This window comes from Piliocolobus tephrosceles, chromosome 5 (assembly GCF_002776525.5).
Source record: "Piliocolobus tephrosceles isolate RC106 chromosome 5, ASM277652v3, whole genome shotgun sequence".
NCBI lineage: Eukaryota > Metazoa > Chordata > Mammalia > Primates > Cercopithecidae > Piliocolobus > Piliocolobus tephrosceles.
Window position 1 is genome coordinate 113,184,547 of NC_045438.1, and position 26,577 is coordinate 113,211,123.

The 26,577-nt window shown below is 35.5% G+C and overlaps 1 protein-coding gene across 3 annotated transcripts in view; it reads left to right on the forward strand.

Moving 5' to 3' along the window:
• Window positions 1-26,577, forward strand: part of BMP5 (bone morphogenetic protein 5) — a 122,835-nt gene that overhangs the window by 54,733 nt on the left and 41,525 nt on the right. For all 3 annotated transcript variants that reach the window (XM_023222976.1, XM_023222977.1, XM_023222975.2), the window contains exon 2: window positions 1,628-1,820. In XM_023222976.1, the coding sequence (XP_023078744.1) occupies window positions 1,628-1,820 (193 nt within the window). The remainder of the gene's footprint in view (window positions 1-1,627; window positions 1,821-26,577) is intronic.

Here is a 26,577-nt window from a genome sequence, read left to right on the forward strand (position 1 = left end):
TAGCTAACATAGAAAGACCTCATCTGTAAAATAAAATTTAAAAAAATATGCCCCCAAATGTAGCTACATTTTTCTGTATGTCTGCTTTAGAGTCTGCGATGGAGGTGAGGATCAGCTTCTTGCTCTCTCCTGAACCACCTTCTACTCTTCTGGGGAAAATAAACCAGAGATTATTTTGGAGGATGAAGACAAAGAATTGTGGGTTCCCTTGTCAGGAGCTTCCGATGTGGCCACCCACCTGGCCTTGGAACATGATGGTCTAGTAGCCTGGGCTCCACAGTGTCGTTCCTGATGGTCATTATCATCTTCTCGCTTCCATAATCTTAATGCTTCTAACTTAGGATCCTAAGTTTCATATATGTATAGCAGTGTTGTAAATTTATTTAATCTTCTAAAGATTTCCAATTTTTGAGCTTTGTGAATCAATTTATACCACTTGTACAATACACTATCTTACACAGTCAGGTTATGTAATAATATGTCTGACACTGTCCTAAATTCTTCAGCATTTCTTAATATTCCCAAAAGGAACAGTTCTTTAACTTCATTTGTTTGGAAGGTTACTAAAGAGGGAAAATACGTTCCCGTCTCAATTCTGAATAATGACCTCTGTCATTATTCAGAATTTGGGAGACTTTATACTGTACCAGGGGTAAGAATTTATAAAAAATGCTTTAAAAACAGACAACACAAGGCAGGGTAGCTCATGCAAGTAATCCCAGCACTTTGGGATGCCAAATTGGGAGGATTGCTTGAGCCCAGGATTTTGAGACCAGTCTAGGTAACATAGTGAGACCCTGCCTCTACAAAAAATAAAAAAAAAAAAAGCTGGGTGTGGTGGTGCACACCTGTAGTCCTAGCTATTCTAGAGGCTGAGGTGGGAGGATCACTTGAGCCTGGGAGGGCAAGGCGTCAGTGAGCAATGATCACACCACTGCACTCCGGTTTGGGAACAGAATGAGACCTTTTCTCAAGGAAAAAAAAAAAGTTTTTAAGAAAAAGAATATTTTATTTACTGAAGAGAGAAAATCTTTTCCGGGGAAGACATTTTAGAAACAATTTTTCTTGTAAAAATTAGTTTGCTTTATTTACTTGAACTCTGAAAGGTCATGAACACAGTCCTTGTATACTTGGAACTCCTTAGTCCTCTTTCCCATTTCCCTCCCATGGCTGTGCTCTCTCCCCACTCATTTCACCTGGAACTCTAAAGGTTACCATAACATTCAGAATTTCTGTGTAAAATTTTCTGTGTTCTGATGCTTGATACATACTAGCAATCATTTTACAACCTTCACTTTTAAAAACATTTTTGGATAACCTTTCCATTTAGGACCCAGGAATTCATATAAAATCATAGAGATTATATTGCTTTGAACTAAAGGCTGTTGGTTTGTGGAATTTCCTTTAACTGGAAACACATTTCAGTTTGTGGTTTAGTGATTTTCCAGTTTTATACTATCCTGCTTATTTGTTTTCATTTTCAAAGCTGGAGAATTTATCATTAATTTCCATATTTTATAAAGGACTAACTTTTTTCCTCCCCCACCCCCCCCCCCCCCCTTTTTTTTTTTTTTTTAAAAAAGACTTATTTTTTTCCCCCCCCCCCCCCCCCCCTTTTTTTTTTCAGTTGAAAGAGACAAGGATTTTTCTCACCAGCGAAGACATTACAAAGAATTTCGATTTGATCTTACCCAAATTCCTCATGGAGAGGCAGTGACAGCAGCTGAATTCCGGATATACAAGGACCGGAGCAACAACCGATTTGAAAATGAAACAATTAAGATTAGCATATATCAAATCATCAAGGAATACACAAATAGGTATAATCTTTTTATTTAACTTATTATCCTGGCAAATATTTGTAAAATTTTAGTAAAAGCTATTGATAATTCATGTGATGTAGCAAACAAATTGTCTGTTTTTGTGCAGTTTATTAACGTTTATAGTAAGTGTAGTAACATTTAGAGCCAGGTAGAGATATTGAAAGGTAACAGTAATCGATCTGAAAATTTTATCCTACATTCCATAGCTGCTACCTATCCCTGATACCAATTCGTATACTAAATAGTCTCATGCTTCTCAAAATGTGCTTTCTAGGTCTGTTGTCTCATTTTGTAAAGTTGTCCTTCATCCCAGAAAACTTCCACTTTGTTCTACCCACATGAAATTTATAATTAAGATAATGAAATTACTTGGTGTTCTGGAAGTTAGAGAAGCACTGCTTTACTTTTTATTGACATGAGTGTAAAAATCGTATGTTCATTTTTACGTGTATTTTGATGTCCTCTGTCTGTAAGATAGTTAATTCAGAATGGTACAAAAATGGACAGATAGTCTGAAATACTAAATGCATAAAAACTTCAGTTGATAATGACTGCAAATGAACCATTGAAAATAAATGTTAAAAAGGGACCTTAGTCATTTTCTCTGATATTTAACACAATGCAGAAATCACTTGGATAACCCATTTTTTCGGGTGATGAATCACCTTTGTCGGACAGCTCAGATCTGTCTGTCTATCTATCTATCTATCTATCTATCTATCTATCTATCTATCTATCTATTTCAGACACACCCATCTGTCTATCAATTTCAAACAGATCCATCTGTCAGTCTATTTCAAAAAGATCCATCTATCTTTATCTATGTATCTATGTATCTATGTATCTATGTATCTATCTATCTATCTATCTATCTATCTATCAATCAATCAATCATGTATCTACATCTGTTTGAAATCCTATGTTGAGGTGATATATCTCTCTCAGTAGCTTTCATTCCTCAGATCTAGATCTTCCTTTTGATGAAATAATATGTCCTTTTTTGATGAGACAAATATTTAAAGATTGTTATCCTGTCCGCTGTAAGGCCTTGTTCTCTCCTTGTTGACTATTTGTAGTTCTTGATGTTTAGATTTGTCTTGGTCTTCCAGTTTGGCAGAAATTCGTAATAGTGCCTTGCAATACTCAATGAAGAAAAAAATCAAAAAGCTTCTGAGGTCACGTATATTGGTAAAGCCTTCCTGTTAGACTATTCTCTAGGAGATTCACATTGCATATCAGAATATTAAAGTCTTAAAAAGGCTTTACAGTGACAACACACACACACACACACACACACGTACACATGCCCTATCAATTTTATTTTAGCTAGTCTTCCTCAAAATTATCTGACTATGGATTCATTGAGTGTGTAGTACTTACTAATATCCTGTGGAACACTAGTTCAGCAGAACTCACTTTAATACATACCAACTGATATGTATTGTTATTTTTAACTGCCGTAATTTCAAGGCAGAAATACCTACATTTGTTTCTCAGCTTTAACACTGGCTAGCTATTTGTCTGTGGATAAGTTATGTTGTTAAAAAATCTCAATCCAATGGTTTCATTTATAAAATTAAGATACTAATATTATTTTCTCATAGGGCCAGGCATATATGGTGAATACTATAATAGGTTATTTTTATGTTAAATAATAATATCTTTCAAAATTAGTGAGAAGAGTTGAAAATAATATTCTGAATTTTAGTTAATAATATTGCCAAAACTAACAAATTGTTTTATTATAGTTATCTTTTTCTATGTGTGTTTTCACACTTGGATTATGAGTTTTTTAAAGAAGAGATAAGGATAAGTCATTTATTTTTATCCTCAGCACTACCATTTTCCTCACATGATTCAATGCTTTGACATCATTATTACTCAAAATTGGAATACTACTTCCATATACATATCCTAAAATGTTTGAATTATGTTTATTTTCGGTCAGTTATATATATTTTTATGTATGTTGAGTTTGTAGTTGGTTATTTATATCCTAAGTATTTTTTTCGGGAATGATTGGTATGCCAGTTTTCCATCCCCTAGAATATATTTATTAGTTGTATCTAATTGCAGAATTTTACATTGGTCACAATTAAAATTCCTGTCTTTTCTGTATACCCACTGTTCTGTCTGCTCAGTATATTTCTGAATGTCATGTAATGAAGCTCCCTTTGAGCTTACTTTTACCTTTCTATTTTCTAAGGATGTGATGGTATAATTTAACACACGACAAAAATGATAAAAATGAAGAACTAAGAGTATTAATAATTTATAGTTTATTTCTAGATAAACTCGAGCTTATTTTTATTAACAGTCCATTTTGGAATAGTTATGGATATTGATGCTTAGTTCACCTGACTTTATAATTTTGGAAAATTTTAATTCTCTTTTAAGAAATGAGAAGTTTGTTTATCTTGCACCTCTGGTATTTTTCTAATTATACCTAATTTTAAAAATATTACTCTTAATGTTTCTGCTACTATAGCTACATGTTCTTTCAATATTCTTTGGTATAATTTGGCTAAGACTTTATTGTAACGTGTTTAAATCTACTCTCAGACTTAGGATTTCACTGATATTTTTCCTAATTCCTTTGACTTAATTTGTAAAATCTAAAGTACATGTATATCTTTGCCTGGCATTCTCTTCCATCGCCATTTGAAACTCTGGAATGATATGGATTGGATAGGTTTCTATTTAATTTACCAAATAGTATTTTTAAAAATTCATTTCAATCTTAATTCCATTCTACCAAGTTCACATTTTTGAACATCTATTGAATAGTGTTACTGAATTATGATTGTTACTTTATCTTCTAGGGTTATGGTGTATTTATTGTCTTCTGTGATATTTGTTTTTGCTAATGTATTTGGAAATTTTTACTAATTATTTCAATCCTGAAATATTCACACTCAGAGACTCATACTTCATATTTCAATTTTTTTTTCTTTTGTTTTGAGATGGAGTTTCACTCTTGTTGCCAAACTGGAGGGCAATGGCACTATCTTGGCCCATTGCAACCTCTGCCTTCCGGGTTCAAGCAATTCTCCCGCCTCAGCTTCCCAAGTAGCTGGGACTGCCGGCACCCACCACCACGGCTGGCTAATTTTTGTGTTTTTAGTATAGAGGGGGTTTCACCATGTTGATCAGGCTGGTGGTCTTGAACTCCTGACCTCAGGTGATCCCCCCGCCTCAACCTCCCGAAGTGTTGAGATTACAGGTATGAGCCACTGCACCTGGCCATATTTCACTTTTATATACAGTTGATAAGGTAGGACAATCTCTAGCAAAACACTTTTTTTTTTTATTTTAAAACAAGCATTTGTTCACTGCCAGGAGTTCATTATTCTGCATTGTAAGAACATGCAATCCTGTGACTTGTTATTACCTATAGATGCAGGATTCACTTTTTGTACTCCCCCTTCTCTTCCAAAGAAAGATGTTTAAGGGAAAGAACATATAGAAATAGCAATATGTCTTATAGAATATTTCAGGTTTCTATGAAGGACTTCAAAGTCACCATAGAAAATAATAATATAGTGCCATAAGAGCATAGACTTTGAAATTCCCAAATAGGGAAATGTCTGTATTTCTTGGAGTCTCAGTTTACAAATCTGAAAAGATAAAAAACAAATGAAAAAGTATTTCAGATCAAGAAAAATAATTTCAGATGATATGGGAAGGGCTAATGCATATCCCAAAGCAAAGACCATAGTTGATAATAAATACATTGGTCAGTATATTTTCATATAACTTCATGTGAGTGTCTATTTTAGTTTACAGAACTATATACATAATGGGAAAAAATTGGTTTTTATTATAATAACAGTTGGTACTGTTTTCTGACACCTACCTTTATGTAAAGATAAGGTAAGTAAAAAAAAGTTCTAGGTGTCTTTAATAAATAATTGGTGTTATTACATAATTTAATATATGCAAAATAAATAGGTAGGTTTTGCAGTGTAATAATAAATGCCACCCACTTTAATAGCACTATCATTGAATCCTTCTGTGAACTTAATAGCTAAAAACGCAAGTTTTAGATAAATAGTAAAACTCTTTGAAATACATTTGAAGAAGAATGGGGATAGGGTAGTGTGGGATGAGAGAGCTCTTATTTATGAATTTATCTTACAGGAACATTGCAGATATAGACAGATGTAGATAGGGATTCATTTAAAAGTGTTTATCGCTGTATTATTGTTTACAATTCACAAATTGAACATAATTAAAAAAGAAAAATGTTAAGGTATAATTTTTGGAAGAATAGTACAGAGCAAATACAAATTACATTTTTGAAAACTATTTACTAATGCTGAAAAATACTCAAATAATAATGTTAATTGACCAAAATCAAGAAACATTATTATATACTTTATTATACTATTTTAAATACATTTATATACAAAACAGATTGAAGGAACCCATCAAATATTCATTGCAAGATGTGGATAATTTACATTTTAATTCTTCATCACTTTCAGTGTTTTTTTAAATTTTTATGATGAACATTATTTGTATAAACAGAAATGTGAATAATTATAGTTGAGAGAAAAAAGGTAATGAAACAATTTTATACTACACACATCTTTACAAAATAGCATTCCCAACTTCTGTCAGGTAGAGAGTAAAAAATCAAAACAAAAAACACTTTTATGATTTAAAAATTAGTTGCTCTCATTTTTCTTAAGCTATGGAAGGTATTGTTTTCCCATAGGACATGAAGATAAATAGTATCTTTTTTATTTTTTGAAAAAATTTACCACTACTTTGGAACTTTGACTTTAATTCTCTGAGGATTCTCTGAGAAGAGTTAATATTTTGTGAAAAAATTTACTACTCCTTTGGAATTTTGACTTTAATTCTCTAAAAAAAAAAATTGTATTAAAAATACTTTATTTACATATCATGTGATCACAGTTAAAATGTAAAGAATTTCAATTTGAAAAGTAATTTTAAAATCCTATTAATTTTTTGAAGTATTGACTGTTTGTGGCTTCATATACTTCTTAAAGAACTAAAATAGAAGTAGAAAAAGGAACTAGTACTTCTGGCTATTTTTAAAGCACAGTCACCTCTCAAAACTTCTATGTCAAAGTTGTGGATTTTATCTACTTCATATTTTCAGTTAAATTCAGAAACAATTGAAAAGTCAGGGCAGACGGTACTCTTTAATGTAATTTATTTGACAATGCATATGTTTTCAGGTACGTAAAGTTTCCTTTCCCTAAGGTACTGCCTAGGAGTGGCTGGGTGAGGGAAATCTGTACAGTAATTTTGACTGATGTTTTATGGATATGTTTTATATTCAAGACACAGTCTGACCTATTAACCATCTAGTCTGTGAATTACTTGACAGTGTTATGCATTCAAATTTAAAATATGGCAGATCCATTATGTCACCTCTTATTTATTTTAGTGAGACGTATAGCTCTTAAAATTATATATTTTATTCCTACCATTTCTCCCACCTTCCCAGTTTATCCCTACTCATATTTAAATGTGTGTAATTTAAAGGAGTGTTCTGATATTTATCCAAATCTATATTTTACTTGGTTAAAAAGTTAACACACTTTGCATCATTTCATTTATTTAATCTTTTCATATAAGGCTGACAGCCCCAAATTCTATATAGAAGGCATTGCTCTTCGGTCACACCTCATATATCTGGCATTATTGGGAAAAGAGGTTTCCACATGATTGAATTTTCCAGATAATTCAGCTGAGTTTGGCATGCTTTTGTTGAGCGCCTACCATGTGGCAAGCACAGAGGACATAAAGCCGAGTAAATAAGTCCTCAAAAGCTCATAGCCTGGAGGCCAGGGACTGTGGTGGGGCTGCCACACACAGATTTTAATAACTATAATACAATGTGCTAAGAACGATGATGTAAATATGCACTAAGTGTTGTGGAAATAGAAATGAAGAGAAAGTTAATTTTTTACTTGGAAGAGTAAGGGACCTTAGGGAAAGCCTCTGAGAGAAGTTCACTTTTGAGTTGAACTTTTCAAAAAGAGTAGGAATTTTCTACAGGCAAAACAACAAATAGGGAAAGAACAGGGAGAGAGAGAGAGAAAGAGGGAGACAGAGAGGGAGGGAGGGAGAGAGGGACGGAGGGAGGGGAAAGAGAGAGAGAACGAACAGAGGTGTATCCCAAAAGAAATGTTCCTAAGCACTAAAATGTTTAAGTGTATAATGAATTAAATTAATACAATAAAATGATCAATGCCAGTGTTACTACTAATAAGAATAGCAGCCAGCACTTATGCATTTAATGGACACTCACCATGTGTCTGGCACTGTGCTAAGTGCTTTACTTGAATTAATTTTTTCACAGATATATATATTTATGTACTCCCTAAAGAAAATGTGCTATGTAGAATCAACCTTTTTCTAACGCTCTGCTGTGAATATAAATTTCTGTACTCCATTGTGAAAACATTTTAAGCTAGCCTGCTCGATGTCATTAGCCACCTTCAGTACTTGGATATATTTAGTTAAGCTGTCATCATTCCAGTTCACAGTCAGCTTCATATTTACATCATCTCCCCCCGCCTCCTTCTTCTCTAAGATTTGTGATTCTTCTGTGGACATACTTCAGAAGGTACTCTGGCATTTTCCACTCAGGAAGATTTGCTGGGTTCTTGAGAGCAGGGTGCCAGAGCAGGACACTCAGATGGGAGATGATGTTGTCTCTAAAGTGTCTAGAACGGTACACAAGCATAGCTTGAGTATCTTCAGTGTGCAGGGATTATGCTCTATTTTACAGGTTCTTACCTGGGGTGATTTTGGTCCCTAGGAGACATTTAGCAATGTATGGAAACACTTTTTTTGTCATCCACAATTTATAGGGGACAGGTATGTGTGTGTATTATTACTAGCATTTAGTGAGTAGATATGCTGGGGTAGTAATGTGGATAGGAATGCTGCTAAACCTTCTAAAATGGACAGGACAGCTCCTCTACCTCACAAAGAGTGGTTCAATCCAAAATGTCCTCAGTACCAAGGTTGAGAAATCTTGCTCCATTTGGAGATTTAAGATATAAACCTACAGTGGAAATAGTTTGTGCCATAAACTAATATATCAGTGAATTTTGCTTTGACTATGTAATATTTTGGATCATAAGATTCATAAGATGAAAGAGCTCTTAGGAGTTTGTACTGGGTACATTGCTCATTCACTGCATGAAAAACGGTTGGACTGTCTGTGTAATAGTCTCTTGTCTTTTTTGCTTGTTGAATGAGGAGACCTCCTGGGTGTATACCTGGTAACACGTGTTTAAATTTCTCTGCAGGGGAAAATCAGGGGATGATGTAATGCCAGGAAATCTGCTAAATATTAAAAATGTCTTGGTAATTTAAAAAATTCTGCTCAGTGAAAAGTGATTGAATTTTCTTAGTGACAATCCAACTTGTTTTTTTCATTTCTGCCATGCTTTTCATTCAGTCGCATCTAATATTACTATTTTACCAGTTTTCATCTGTACCTTTTAAATGCAGCATGGAATCGGATATTCTGAAAAGTAATGATTAGCAGCATGGAATCAGATATTCTGAAAATTAATGATTAGTAAGATTTATATAATTGTATAATTCCACATTTATTTTGGGGGAAACAAATGATTTACCATTTGAAAACATCAGACCCAATTCAAATTCTAGTCCATATAAGCTAAAAGCTGCTCATGAGAGAACCTTTGAACCTTTATATAAACTCTAGAATTTACCATTAATTTGTAGTCTCTTGAATAATATGATGGTATTTATGACAAATACCCAGAGAGAGATGTATGCTTTCTCTTTGGGTGGCCATCATTATATTTTTACTGGACTTAATAAGCTATTCAAGGAAAAAAGGAGGTGGAAGCAAGTGAAATAGTTATAATAACAGAAGCTTTGGGAAAAGTGGAGATGTCATTGTGATTACAAGGTTCATACTTTATGAAAATAAAGTAGTGTGGCATCCTTTCCTCTAAAATGTGTCTGTGTAGCTTCTAGATAATTTCTTAAAGCTTTTCTGGACCAGGTATAATGGCTTCATGATTAGATAGTAGAGTGGCTATCCTATTGGTTTCTCCTTTTTTTTCCTCTTTGTGTATAAAAAAAAATGTGGCTATCCTCTTGGTTAAGGATAACCTTAACCTTTTTCTTTCTCTCTCTCCATATATATATGGATATAATATATGCATGCATACACACATCTACATGTATTCAAATAATTGAAACCACAACCAGGGTTAATATTTCGTTTCTTATCTCTTCTTCTTGATTATATAAATGATTTTCCTTCTTTTTGATAAGTTTTGAACGCATTTTTTCTCAAGTAGAACTGAGGGGTGAAGTTTTTTTTTATGGATTATGTATTAAAAATGTTCCTAAAGTTACAGAAAATGAATAAATTTCTACTTCCAAAGTTTACAAGTACAGGTTGTTAAATAACTTTTACATTGGTAATTGTACAAATCACTTCTGACTATAACGAATTGGATGCAGATATTTTGTTAAGAAAGTAGCAATTATAGTAATTTGTATATCATTTTTATTTGTGTATTCTTTTATCCTTGCAATAGATTTATGAGGTAGAAATTAATTTTCATTTAGAGAATATTCATTTAATCTTCTTTTAATCTTCATTTAAAGAAGAAGAAAGATAACTTTAGAAAGGTAACTTTAAGAACATAATTATTTTTTTCTAATATTAAGCAAAGCCTGAGTATAGCAAGTCAGTGTTGAAATTAAGCAGGCACCAATTCCATCTATGATCGCGGTTCCTGGATTCATGAAGGTACATGGATAGTGTGGCTCTTTAAAGTATCTGTGGGGCGGGTCAAGATGGTTGACTAGAAGCAGTAGCGATAGGAGGCTCCCACTGAGAAGAATGATAACAGCGTGCGAATCCTACACCAGCAACTGAGGTATCCAGGTTCTGTCATCAGAACCAACTGCGCAGCTGGCATGACCCATGGAGAGGAAGGAAGAGAAATGTGGTGCAGTGGTCCACCTGAGGGCCTCATGGGGCAGAGGGGCTGCCACCCCCCAGCCAAGCGAGGCGATGAGTGAGCGTGCTATCCAGCCTGGGAAAACATGCTTTTTCCACGGAACTGTGCAACCCACAGATTGGAAGATCCCACGTGTGAACCCATGCCACCAGTGCCTAGGGTCCCAACCATGGAACTGCACAGGTTGTCAACAGCCAGTAAGCTAGAATCCACTTAAGCCTGCTGAGCTCACAGAGGGAAGAGCTGTGAACCAAAGCTGTGGCTGATTGCTGTCTAAGCCATTTGAACTCCTTGGAGAGCCAACACCAGGACGGATAACTGCCTAACACATTAACCTCCCAGGGCAGGAGAAGGGCAGCAGCCGTCTCTATAGCTCCAGGTTGTGTTTTTCCTTGGCTGGACCCAGGGAGGCTGGATGGCTTGATCCCAAGAAGTATCCCTCATAGCCCAACACATCGGCTGTGACATACTGCGGACAGAGTGCCTCTTCAGGCCTGACCTTGACCCATCCCTCCTCACTGGGCAGGGCCTTCCTGCAGGAGTTTCTAAAACTCCAATCAGGTGCTCAGGGACAGAACTCTGATCTCCCTGGGCCTGAGCCCCTAGTGGGAGGAGTTGTCACAGTCTCCGAAGACCAGCAGACTTAGTCTTTCCTCCTGCTAGTTCTGAGGAAGCCAGGCAGCCCAGATGAGTGGGTCCCCTGCAGCGAAGTACACCTCCTCCATCAAGGGACAGTCAAAGTGCTTTGTTAAACTGGTCCTGCTCCCTGTTCCACCCAACTGGGTGAAACCCTCCAACAGGGATCGTCAGACACCCTATATAGGAGTATTCCTACTGGCATCATATCGGTGCCCCTTGAGGTCAGAAGTTCCAGAAGAAGGAGCAGGCACCCATCTTTGCTATTCTCCAGCCTCTTTGAGTGGCATCTCCAGTGGGTGATGGAGAGAACCAGATAAATAGGGCCTGAAGTGAACTCCCAGCAAACCACAGCAGCCCCACAGAAGAGGGACCTGACCATTGCAAGAAAAACAAATGAACAGAAAGCTACAATAGCATCAACAACAAAAAAAGTCCCCACAAGAACCCCATCAGAAGGTCAGAAGCCTCAAATATCGATACTAGACAAATTCATGAAGATGAGAAATAAACAACCAAAAATCACTGAAAACCCAAAAGGCCAGAGTGCCTCTTCACCTCCAAATGATTGCAGTGCCTTTCCAGCAAGGGTGCAGAACTGGACGGAGGATGAGATGGACAAATTGACGGAAGTAGGCTTCAGAAGAAGGTGGCTAGTAACAAACACCACTGAGCTAAAGGAGCATGTTGTAACCCAATGCAAAGAGGTTAAGAACCTTGATAAAAGGTTACAGGAGCTGCTAACTAGAATAACCAGTTTAGAGAGAAACATAAAGGACCTGATGGAACTAAAAGCACAGCACAAGAACTTCATGAAGCACATACAAGTATCGATAGGCAAATTAACCAAGCGAAAGGAAGGATATCAGAGTTCAAAGACCATCTTGCTGAAATAAGGCATGCAAACAAGATTAGAGAAAAAAGAATGAAAATGAATGAACACAACCTCTGAGAAATAGGGGACTATGTAAAAAGACTAAACCTAGGACTGATTGGAGTACCTAAAAGAGATGGGGAGAACGGAACCAAGTTGGAAAACATGCTTCAGGATATTATCCAGAACTTCCTCAACCTAGCAAGACAGACCAACATTCAAATTTAGGAAATACAGAGACCACCACTAAGATACACCATGAAAAGGTCGACCCCAAGACATAATAATCAGAATAGCCAAGGTTGAAATGGAGGAATAAATGATAAGGACAGCCAGAGAAAGGCCAGGTAACCTACAAAGGGAAGCCCATCAGACTAACAGTGAACCTCTCAGTAGAAACCTTACAAGCTAGAAGAGAGTAGGGGCCAATATTCAACATTCTTAAAGAAAAGAATTTTCAACCCAGAATTTCATGTCAAATCAAACTAAGCTTCATAAGTCAGGGGAAATAAAATCTTTTCCAGACAAGCAAATGCTGAGGCATTTCATCATCACCAGGCCTATCTCATGAAGGAAGCACTAAATATGGAAAGGAGAAACCGGTACTGGCTACCGCAAAAACAATCCAAAATATAAAGACCAATGACACTATGAAGAAACTGCATCAACTAGTGTGCAAAATAACCAGATAGCATCATGATGACAGTATCAAATTCACACATAACAATATTGACCTTTAAATGTAAATGGGTTAAATGCCCCAATTAAAAGACACAGACTGGCAAATTGGATAAAGAGTCAAGACCCATTGGTGTGCTATATTCAGGAGACCCATCTTATGTGCAAAGACACATAGGCTCAAAATAAAGGGATGGAGGAAAATTTACCAAGCAAATGGAAAAAAAAAAAAAAATGCAAGGGTTGCAATCCTAGTCTCTGACAAAACAGATTTTGAACCAACAAAGATAAAAAAAGACAAAGGATGGTATTACATAATGATAAAGGAATCAATTCAACAAGAAGAGTTAACTATCCTAAATATATATACACCCAATACAGGAGCATTCCAATTTATAAAACAAGTTCTTAGACACCTACAAAGAGACTTAGACTCCCACACAATAATAGTGACCCCACTGTCAATATTAGGCAGATCAGCAAGTCAGAAAATTAACAAGGATATTCAGAACTTAAACTCAGCTCTGGATCAAGTGGACCAAATAGACATTTACAGAACTCTCCACACCAAATCAACAGAATATACATTCTTCTCAGTGCCACATGGCACTTATTCTAAAATCAACCACATAATTGGAAGTAAAACACTCCTCAGCAGCAAATGCAAAAAAAAAAAAACTGAAATCATAATAAACAGTCTCTCAGAACACAGTGCAATCAAATTAGAACTCAGGATTAAGAAACTCACTCAAAACCACACAACTACATGGAAATTGAACAACCTTCTCCTGAATGTCTCCTAGGTAAATAATGAAATTAAGGCAGAATTCAAGAAATTCCTTGAAATCATTGAGAAAATATTAGACAATGTACCAGAATCTTGGGGAACACAGCTGAAGCAGTGTTGAGAGAAATTTATAGCACTGAATGCCTATGTCAGAAAGCTAGAAAGATCTCACATTGACACCCTAATACCAAATTTAAAAGCTAGAGAAGCAAGAGCAAACAACCAAAAAACTAGCAGAATACAAAAAATAACTAAGATCAGAGCAGAAATGAAGGAGATGGAGACACGAAAAACCTTTCAAAAAATCAATCCAGGATCTGGTTTATTGAAAAAATTAACAAACCAGATAGACAATTAGCTAGACAAAGAAGAAAAAAGAAGACTCAAATAGACACAATAAAAAATGATAAAGAGGATATCACCACTGGACCACAGAAATACAAACCACCATCAGAAAATACTATAAACACTTCTATGCAAATAAACTGTAAAATCTAGAAGAAATGGATAAATTCCTAGACACATACACCCTCCCAAGACTTAATCAGGAAGAAGTCGAATCCTTGAATAGACCAATAACAAGTTCTGAAATTGAGCCAGTGATAAATAGCCTACCAACCAAAAAATAAATAAATAAATAAATAAATAGATAAATAAATAAATAAATAAATAAATAAATAAATAAATAAATAAAAATAAACAGGACCTGATGCATTCACAGCCAAATTCTACCAGAGGTACAAAGAGGAGCTGGTACCATTCCTTTAGATAACTATTTCAAACAATTAATAAGGAAGGACTCCTCCCTAACTCATTTTATGAGGCCAGCATCATCCTGATACCAAAACCTGCCAGAGACACAACAAAAAAGAAAACTTCAGGCCAGTATCCCTGATGAACATCGATGTGAAAATCCTCAATAAAATACTGGCAAACCGAATCCAGCAGCACATCAAAAAGCTTATCCACTACGATCAAGTTGGCTTCATCCCTGGGATGCAAGGCTGGTTCACCATACACAAATCAGTAAATGTAATCCATCACATAAACAGAACCAATGACAAAAATCACATGGGCATCTCAATAGATGGAGGCCTTTGATAAAGTTCAACATCCCTTCATGTTAAAAACTCTCAATAAACTAGGTATTGATGAAAAATATCTGTAAATAATAAGAACTATTTATGACAGACCCACAGACAATATCATACTGAATGGGCAAAAGCTAGAAGCATTCCCTTTAAAACCCGACACAAGACAAGGATGCCCCCTATCACCACTCCTATTCAACATAGTATTGGAAGTTCTGGCCAGGGCAATCAGAGAAAGAAATAAAGGGTATTCAAATAGGAAGAGAGGAAGTCAAATTGTCTCTGTTTGCAGATGGCATGATTCTACATTTAAAAAACCCATCGTCTCAGCCCCCAAACTCCTTAAGCTGATAAGCAGCTTCCACAAAGTCTCAGAATAGAAAATCAATGTGCAAAAATCAAATCACAAGCATTTCTATACGCCAACAATAGACAAGCAGAGAGCCAAATCATGAATGAACTCCCATTCACAATTGCTACAAATAGAGTAAAATACCTAGGAATAAAACTAACAAGGGATGTGAAGGACCTCTTCAAGCAAAACTACAAATCACTACTCAAGGAAATACGACAGAACACAAACAAATGGAAAAACATTCTATTCTTGTGGATAGGAAGAATCAGTATCATGAAAATGGCCATACTGCCCAAAGTAACTTATAGATTCGGTGCTATTCCCATCAAACTACCATTGACATTCTTCACAGAACTAGAAAAAACTACTTTAAATTTCATATGGAATCAAAAAGGAGCCTGTATAGCCAAGACATTCCTAAGCAAAAAGAATAAAGCTGGATGCATCATGCTACCTAACTTCAAACTATACATCAAGGATACAGTAACCAAAACAGCATGGTACTGGTACCAAAACAGACAGATAGACCAATGAAACAGAACAGAGACCTCAGAAATGACACCACACATTTACAACCATCTGATCATCAACAAACTGTACAAAAACAAGCAATGGGGAAAGGATTCCCTATTTAATAAATAGTGTTGGGAAAACTGGCTAGCCATACACAGAAAGCTGAAACTGGACCCCTTCCTTACACCTTATACAAACATTAACTCAAGATGGACTAAAGACTTAAATGTAAAACCCTAAAAACCTAGGCATCGTAAAAATCGTAAAAACCCTAGAAGAAAACCTAGGCAACACCATTCAGGACATAGGCATGGGCAAATTGTGATGAAAATGCCAAAAGCAATTGCAACAGAAGCCAGAATTAATAAATGGGATCTAATTAAACTAAAGAACTTCTGCACAGCAAAAGAAACTACCATCAGAGTTAACAGACAACCTACAGAAAGGGGGAAATGTTTGTATTCTACTCATCTGATGACGGTCTGATACCCAGAATCTACAAGGAACTTAAACAAGTTTATAAGAAAAAAAAAAAAAAAAAACATCAAAAAGTGGGCAAAGGATATGAGTAGACACTTCTCAAAAGAAGATATTTATGCAGCCAACAAACATATGAAAAAAAGCTCAACATCACTGATGGTTAGAGAAATGCAAATCAAAACCACGATGAGCTACCATCTCACACCAGTCAGAATGGCGATTATTAAAAAGTCAAGAAACAATAGATGCTGGCAAGGATGTGGAGAAATAGGAACACTTTTGCACTGTTGGTGGGAATGTAAATTAGTTCAACCATTGTGGAAGACAATGTGGCGATTCCTCAAGGATCTAGAACCAGGTATACCACCTGACCCTGCAATCCCATTACTGGACATATACCCAAGGGACTATAAGTCATTCTACTATAAAGCAAAGACATGGAACTAACCCAAATGCCCATCAATGATAGACTGGTTAAATAAAATGTGCTACATACACACCATGGAATACTATACAGTCATGAAAAGGAATGAGATCATGTCCTTTGCAGGGACATGGATGGATCTGGTCAAGGGAAGGGAGAGCATAAGAACAAATAGCTAATCATGTGGGACTTAAAACTATGATGACGGGTTGATAGGTGCAGCAAACTACCATGCCACATGTATACCTATGTAACAAACCTATATGTTATGCACTTGTATCCCAGAACATAAAGTAAAATAAATAAATAAATAAAATCAAGTATCTGTGAGTCTTACAGCTTATTGGCACATGATACCAATGAGAAATGTTCAATTATATTTTTAAAACAAACAAATATTTTTGTCATGTGTCTATAATATAGTACTCTTGATAAAAGAGATTTCAGCAAAAGATGAATGGGCATCCCGCCCCAGTGCATATTAGTTTACCCAATGACTCTTGCTAAGAGGCGATTTCATTTATAATGAAAATTTGCATTTGAACTCTAAGGATAGTGTTGTAGAAAGGTAAATAAGCATTTGCTGATTCCAGAAGATTTTCTGCACTGTCTACATACATCTCTTCTTACATTGAAATAGTGCGAGATGTTCTATCTTCCACATACAAACTTAAATGCATCCTATAAGTAGCCTCATGATTCTCACATTAAAAATTCCTTTACATGACTATTTGCACCTATTCCCCCAAATTCCACGCTAATTGTCCTATCCACATCATAACCATATTCACAGATATAAAACTTTACTTTCAATTCCTTCTCATTCTTGTATTTAATTGACCCCTCAATGCACTGTAATTTGATTTTCATAACTCCACTCAACTAGTCATCTACCAACAGCCTCTCCTTTACCAGATCTTATGGATACTTTGTCTTTCTTCTTATTCTCCTCAGTATTTGATATTGTTGATCATTCCCTATTTAATATGTGAAATATCCTAACCAGGGGAATATATTAGTTTCCTAGAATTGCCATAACAGATGACTGAAAATTCTGATGGCTTAATACAACAGGAAGTTGTTTTCTTACAGTTCTGAAGTCTAGGTTTCTCAAATTAAGGTATTGGTAAGGCCATGCACCCTTCAAAACCTCTAGAGGATGATGCTTCCTTGCCTTTTTCAGCTTCTGGTAGCCCCAGAAGTTCCTTGGCTGTGTGAAGATACTGTAAATCCAATCTCCTCCTCTATCTTCATATGGCCCTCTTCCTTCTGTGTGTCTCTATCTTTGTGTTTCTCCTCTTCTTATAAGGAGATTGTATTGTAATATGGCTTACCTCATATTAACTTTGATTACATTTGTAAGAGATATTTCCAAATAAGATAACATTTACAAGTACGAGGGACTAGTACTTCAACATATGTTTTTGAAAGACACAATGTAACCCATAACAGGGAATAAGCTAGATAGTGATTGATAAGATAAATAAAATCATTGTGAGTCATAAGGAATAAGAGATTTATTGTAGGGATTTGACTTTCTGCAATCATGGGACCTGGTTAAATAGTTCATGTAAGGCTGTTGCTTCTCCATCTTGTGATGGGTCTAAAGTTTGCTTCCCATAGGCAGCTGGGAAGAAAAACAGATACAGAATTAGAGAGAACAAGGAGAACTAGAACTTTCCAGGATATGCTGGAGTCCCAGGGACAAATTGGAACCCATGTCTTTCTCATGCCTTTGGAGTTCTAACTTTAATGATGTGCGTGGCCTGCAGGGGAGATTGGTATGCTTCACCATGAATTCCACAAACTCCTTTGCTTAGGATGTAGAGAAGCTGAAGGAGGTGATCTTGCAGAAGGAATTGTGGGCCAGAATTTGGAGAAGCTGATGGAGCTGTTATTCAGTGGAAGCTAAAAGAGCCCAGGTGCTCCCATCAGTAAGGTGAGCTAGCAGATCAGCGACAATGTATGCGAGCAGCAGAAAAGCCTGGCAGTTTACCAATTATCCAATCATAAACTTGGGTGCTGCTTCCGTTCCACTACCCAACTCTTGTTCAGATTTCTCTGACGGCTACCTTCAAAGCAGCCCCAAGCAAATTCCTGAGGGAATTCTGGGATTTGTCACCTCTGTTTAGGTAATATGACAATGTACATAGCCACAACAGTCCATCCTTGTCAATTTGGCACTAATATGCATCTTTTATAACCATTCATAACTTCCTTTTTTTTTTTTTTTGAGGCGGAGATTCGCTCTTGTCACATAGGCTGGATTGCAACGGCGCGATCTCAGTTCACTGCAACCTCTGCCTCCTGGGTTCAAGTGATTCTCCTGCCTCAGCCTCCCAAGTAGCTGGGATTACAGGTGCCTGCCACCATCCCCAGCTAATTTTTGCATTTTTAGTGGAGACAGGGTTTTGCCATGTTAGCCAGGCTGGTCTCGAACTCCTGACCTCGGGTAATCGACTCACCTCGGCCTCCCAAAGTGCTGGGATTACAGGCGTGAGCCACTGCACCGAGCACCATTCATAACTTATAAAAAATGTAATAGCAAAGTAATTCTGCCTTTTAATCCATCTTTGGATGTTGTTCGTTCCTTTTTTAGCTGAGCCATGCTCCCCCTTTGAAGTATTGTAACTTTAATACTAAAATATGTGATTAGCTACTATCAACACTACTTAGATGGGAGATAGATATTAAAAAGAATTGTTTAATATATATTAGGTAGGTGCAAAAGTACTTGTGGTTTTTGCTGTTAAAAGTACTGGCAAAGATACACATATATTTAATACAAAAAACAAATACATTAATTTCAAAATAAGGAAGAAATACCATAATATTACAATACTCATTTCTGCAGCTCGTCACATGGTTGCAGTTGGTATTTATAATTTCCTTCTTTTACTATGCAATCAATTTTCTGTTTATTTTGACAAGCACCATGACTGGTCACTTTTCCTTACCTAGTAGGTAAATCACACATTTATTGTTGAAGTGTCTGGGCCATTAGCAATAATGCCTGCAATGAACCGTGATTTTCCATTGACTTTTGTCATATGACAAGGGAGTACTAAGTGGTGTTCCAGGTGATCTCTTGTACTCAATGCATACTCCTTATTACCCATATTGTGGTAGTAGTAGTCCAATTTCCCTTTGATATTTAGAATAATTAATTCACATGATATAGTAACCTCTTACTGGCTTCTTGATTCACTGGCATGAGGAGTCAAAGTGGCCAGGTAGCTGTTTCAAGTTCCAGTTTAATAGAACCATTGCTACAGACACTAGTTAGCATTGTACCATTGGGAATTAAGAACTCTGGACCAGCATAGCCCAATGTCTTGGGAGTCAGAAGCACAGATTTTGCTAGTTGAATCATGTATAGTGAGTTGAGAGGAACCACTTCCATTTCCACCCATGAGACATCCAGCTATGAGAGAAACAGTCATCCTAGCTATATTAGTTACTGATTTAGATCATATAAAATTTCCCTGAAGGATATCAGTTCATTCTTGTAAAATATTGGTACTCAACTGGTGGCATAACTGAGTCTTCAAAAGACCATCCTTTTGATGGGCAGCATGGGAAGACTGGTGACTTCCATAAGCATGAGCCCATTTTTTTTTTTTTTTTTTATCAGAAGCGATGCAATATGGAATTCCATGAATAAGTGAATAAGGCATTCTGGAAGTTCATGTGTGTTAATTTTGGGGAGAAGCATCATGGACAAAGAAAGCAGATTCATGTCCAGAGCACCCTTTCCAGAGACAACAAAGTAGTGCCCTTCCAGTACTGAAGTAAGTGTTCCAGTATAATTAGCCAAGCGCAAAGTGGAGATTTATCCCCCTGGGAAATGCTTCTGCAAGGATTTATGGTAGAGATTTGATCTTATGCATTCCTAGAGCTAACCAGTCTATTTAAGTCTGTTGCTCTGCCTCGGAAGCTGGGCTTCAGGTTCACAGATCAGAGAGTCAGAAAGGAAAGATGCACTGTGGGAAACAAGGACAAAACAGAACCTGTGAAAATAATCTGGAACCCATGAGGACAAGGTGGAACCTACCTCCAGGTCTCCAACTTCAATGATGCAGTTGACTCTCTAGCCACCAAGTCCTTCCTTTTAGAAGTGGATGCCTTGCCCTAGATTCAGAGAAACTAAATATGGAGAATTACTGGGATCTAAGGGAGCTGCACACCCAACACCAATAAGATGAACCAGCAGATCTCCACAATATGTCTAAGTTGCAGTAACACTTGATCACACGGTAGTCTTCTAAGTATAAATACGGCTATTACTTCACTGCCACCTTCTGAATGTTACCCAAATTTCCTTTGTAGCCAACCCTAATCCCAAACCATACACTGTAGTTCCAGCTTAGTTGAATTGATATAATATAAAACCACCATGGAGTGTGAAAATATGTTAAATTGAAAAAGTGAATAAATGAATTAATAGATAGATGGATTTGTGAAATGACAGCCAAAGTCACTTCTTAGCTGTTTCTACCCATCTTATTTTAGACTTGGCTCAGATCAATCTTTTAGTGGTCCAGCCCATATATCAGTGCTTTTCTTCAAGATAAGGAAAGCAAGTGAGTTATGGTTTGGGAGTAAAGGGAGCTAATATTTTGTAAGAGAAAGTGTTCTGAAAGTGGAAAACCAGGTTCTGGTCCCCCTATTGGCTAAGTGAACATGGAAAATTATTTGATTTCTCTTTAAATTTCATTATGAAAAAATAGTTTGGCTAAGTAATTTCTATCTCACTCAGTTCTAATATTCTGTGATTTATTTTGGTTACTTTCAGAGTTAAAATCCCAGATGCACTGATTTCACATCAAACATTCTTGGTCAATTTTTTTTTTCTGTCTTATAATGAGAATGCTCCATTTATTCAGCTGACTAGAAAATAGAGGACGTTAACATTTCCAATACTACATGCCTGGTGTGCTACTAGGCCTAATTATATGTCTAATTATAAGGAGAACACATTATCATGATATAATGATATAAAATGATATTCCCTTTACTCAAGTAAAATCAAACAAATTAGAGGAAGAAGTAGAATGTTTATACACTTGAATTTTTGTGTAAACATAGGTAGATAATGAATACACTTAGACAAAACTATAATAGTTTAATATTTTGCATACATATTTTAATTCACGTTATAGGAAATTATTAATATAGTATTCCTTATTTCTCTCTCAAAACATGTATGACTTTTTCTTCAAACTTATCTCATGTGTCTTTGACATTATGTCTTTATCACTAGAATCACATTTTTAATCATATATCAGTGTTAATAAGTATGTCATCTGCAGCTCTATGTTGTTTGAAAAGTAGAATATTTTTGTGTATTTGTATATGATAATGTCATTGGAAATACTACGCTATCAAAAGTGCAGGAATCTACAGGTTGTGTGTGTGTGTGTGTGTGTGTGTGTGTGTATGTGTATGTGTGTGTGTGGTGTTCTTTGCTTTTTAGCATTTATTTAACTGGATAAATGTTACATCCACAATGCAGCCTCTGACTCTATTCTTATGTAAGGAAAGGGTACTTTGCTTTGTAAAGTGCTTTCTAAAGTGCTTTTTAAAAAGGTGATGTTTCACTGTGGGGAGGTGTGTGCAAACCTACCCCAAAGTCCCAGGAATCTGACAGGCTGAAGAGAGAGGCTGACAAAACTAGTTTCCTTGGAAGAAATATTTAATAGGAACAGAAGCCATGTCTGTGTCTTGGGCAGCAGCAAGTTGAGATGGTGGATTCCCACACCATTACCCCCAGAACTTGGGCTTATATATCACAGGGGAGAAGGGATGGTTCAGAAGTGAACTGTAGGACAACTGAAGCATGATATCATAAAGGTTGTTTGACCTAAAGGCAGAATTTGTGGTAAGTACCTGCTCTTACAAAAGGAAAATAGATAAACAGAAAATATTAGAGGCCTTCCCAGAACAGAAGTTAATCAGAAGCCAATAGAGTGGATTAGCTTTCAAGATGGAGTTGCTTTGGCCTCCACAGGTAAACTTGTCAAGACAGTCAATAGTTGAATTTTTGAAACAACACTCCCAGAAATACTTTCTGATTTTTTTTTATGCCTTCTTTTCTCTACCTCCTCCGTCTCCTTTTCTCCTCCTTCTTCTCCTCTCTTTTTCTTCTCCCCGCTTCTTGTAAATACCAAATTAACACTGATTGAGGTCATTTGAAGGTAATGTGCTTCCCTAAATAATACTTTCCCAAACCTCACAGGTCAAAATGCAGCAATTTAGAGACATTTGTATTATGGCAGACCCTATAAAAGATTGCAGATTTAAGTGTAAGAGATTTAAGATTATGGCAGACCCTATAAAAGATACAGATTTAAGTGTAATTTACCTCTTAACCAGATAGATATTCAAAGTATTGCACTTTGTCTTGATCAAACCTTTTAAGGCAGGGATTATCATACCATTTTTGATATATAGGGAAACTGAGGCTGAGGAATTCCTTAATTGTTCAAGATCTGTCTGATCTCCAAATCTTTATAGCACTACATTGATATTGATAAAAAGATGATAAATGTTAATTTCTTAGCCACATAGCTTCAATTTTCTCATTCTACTAATTAGCATTTTCGGTTGAGTTATGCTAATGGTAGTAACTTAAATTCTGCTGAATTTTGGTTCCTGCTGCTTAGTCTTTAGTGTAGTGTCCTTCCGGTATTTTAAGATTCTCAAGGTATGTTTGCAAAACTCTTCTTTCACTAAAAGGCACCCAGGCAAGTAAATATACACAAACACACCAATAGCCCATGTTTAACTAGACATGTTTAAACTTCTGGTCATGATGAGTCAGACCTGCTCAAATGTATTTGTATTGACTATAAATGTATGTATATATTATATATTATTCATCTTTGAGTAGCTAAACTTAATATTCCTAAATATTTCATATCTGATAAGTTTATCTGATACTACAAATCTAACTTTATCTGTTAAACATGACTTTGTGTTTAACAATGACATGACTTTATTAACTATATAGGAAGTTATTATACTGATCTATATCATACTCAAGATGAACAATGAAATTTTACCTGAAAAAGAAAAATGCAAATTTTAGTCATGATGATTTCTATTAATATAAATTTACTTTCACATATTTGTTTTTGAAAACCTCTCAATCTTGATAAGTGCTATGTTGTCAATACAGACAGACTATTCACCTCCAGGAATATTTACATCCCTGCCTTAAAACCCACTTTATTCGTGTTATGTATTAGTATTAGTGTTATGGGTTGAATTGTGCCCTCTCCCCCATATGCTGAAGTCCTAGCCTCCAGTAACTCAGATTGTGACCTTATTTGGACATAGGGTCTTTGCAAAGGCAGTTGACCTGAAGTGAGGTCAGTAGAATGAATCCTAACCCAATATGACTTGTGTCCTTATGAAAAGAGGAAATTTAGACACAAAGTCATGCATAGGAGGAAAGATGATGAGAAGGGATACAATCAAGGGATACAAGGGATGATGAGAAGACAACAATCTACGAGCCAAGGAGAGGGCCTGGAACAGATCTTTTCCTCCGGTTTCAGAAAGAACCGACCCTGCTGACACCTTGATTTTGGAATTCTAGCCTCCAGAAATGGGAGAAAATCAATTGCAAACTCTAGCCTGTTATTTTGTTATAACAGCCTTAGAAAACAATCACAAACACCATTCTGAAGTATTTGCTTATGTACATTCATGTAAATGGGCTTTTTCTTTGCTACAATGTAGGCTTTAATTTTAAGTATCGTAACTGCACCTTAAAGGATTTATGGAATTATTTTTGCTACAAATAAATATGTTTTTTCTATATACATGTATTCTGTCTATTGCACCGTTCTTAAATGCATTACTATTTAAAATGTTCTTTTATTGGGTATTGTAAGAATCTCTTTTAAAAAGTCAAGTAAAACTGGTGAGGCAGGCAACTTTAACAAGTTTATTTTATACTGTTCATGGGAAATACTTAGGATATTTTACTATTCCCAGCAGTATAAGTGCCATATTTTAGTGGAGAAATTTTGTACTTCAAAAGAAATCCCCTCTAACATTCTACAGAATGGGGTTAGGGGGAACTTGTTTTTAAGAAACTACTATGAAAGGGGCTGTATGAGTAAAACTTACAGAATTATTACTGCTGTGTTTATTAGTCATAGTCTTGATTCTCGTCAAGCATATTCTGTTGTCTATAGGTAATGCAGAAGAGCTTCGTATATGTAAAGGAGAAATTAAATTGTCGGTCACAAGTAAAATAGTTTTGACCATTAATAGAAAACTGTGCACTTATGAAATCAATTGAACTTTCATAACTTTTCAGAGGTGAACTAGAAATATGTGGCTCTTTTTAGACCATACCACTTCATCTTGCTAGATTTACTTTCCAATTAATTTGCAATTTGCATCCCTGAAATTTAGATATTTAGGCCATATGTGATGCTTTTTCTAAATATATACATTAAAACTGGAACTGTTTCCTTCATAGACATGCTGGAAAGTTTTGGGATTTGAACATGGAGAGTTTGGGGAATTTTTTCTTTTCCTGAAGAGATAGCACAATTTAAAAATAATAGAAAATATCATTGAAATGACTACCAAAAGAAATTTTTTAATTTTGTTTCTGAAAATTTACCTCCTTGTTCTTTTTTGTTTTCAATGTCTTTATTAATATCATGCCAAAGGATGACATTATGAGCCCTGCAGAATTGATTAGAACATGTTTGCCATACTTCAAATGAAAGCAGACCTGAAATCAGTGTAGCACTCAAGTATTTCCCAAGGTACAGGGTGACTGCTCCTGTTTAAGAAGTGAGCAGTGTAAATGAGTTAATTCCAAGATTAAGGTCTCAGAGATATTTACCAAATATCTCAAAACTTTAAGACAATTCTTACTTTCTTATCTGCTTATTTGGAGGATTTTTCAATTTAGGAGGAAGAGGAAGAATTTAACTGACATGTTATCACACTGGAACTATAAAGGGTTGTACACATTCTAGTGAGAACTAAAGGAATCATTTTATTGCTTTGTACGACATGCTTGTCATATATCTGCAGTATCTAAAACTGAATCCTATATAAAAAAGTGTTTCAAACCTTAACACTATGACTGTAATTGTGAAAAGATGATAAAACATTAGATTATTTAGATGATTTCATTATCATATTACATTTACTTGAATTTCTCTAGATTAATAGAAAAAAAGTACAAATCTAGTTAGGAAACAAAGATGTAGTTTCTAAGATACTGACACATTTTTTAACTTCATTTTTGTTAAAACAGTTCAATTTTAATTTTAGAATATTTTTCTTTAAAAAGTATGATTTATTAAAAATGTGTTTTCACATTTTGTAAGCCACCCTTAAAGTGACTTCTATGATGTATGTGTTTTCACGTTTTGTAAGCCACCCTTAAAGTGACTTCTATGATGTATACAGACAGAAAATGCAGTAAAATAGTATTTAACGTAGCTTATTATGAATAGCTCTGTTGTTTTCTATATAAATAATATGCTCTTAAATAGATTCAATACAATATCAAAGGTCATAAAATGCATAAGGGTGTTATTTCTTCTCTACCTTGAGGGAGATACAGTGTTTTACAGTTAACCTATTTGAGCCTGAATTTTATCAATACGAAGGAGCTCTTTTAAAGATTAAATGTCACAAATAGGTAATTTTAGCTCAGAGACTGGCTGTAGTAAGAGAATAATAAATTATTCATTATAATTCAACAAATGTTTATACATTTGTAAATATAGTGCTAAAATTAAGATTCAAAAATACAAGTATAAATGTTAATAACAGTAACACTGTTCAGATTATTCTAAAATACATAAGTTCATATTCATAGCCATTACTGTCCCAAGGGAACTTAAGCTTGCAAAAGATATTAACAAAAGTTC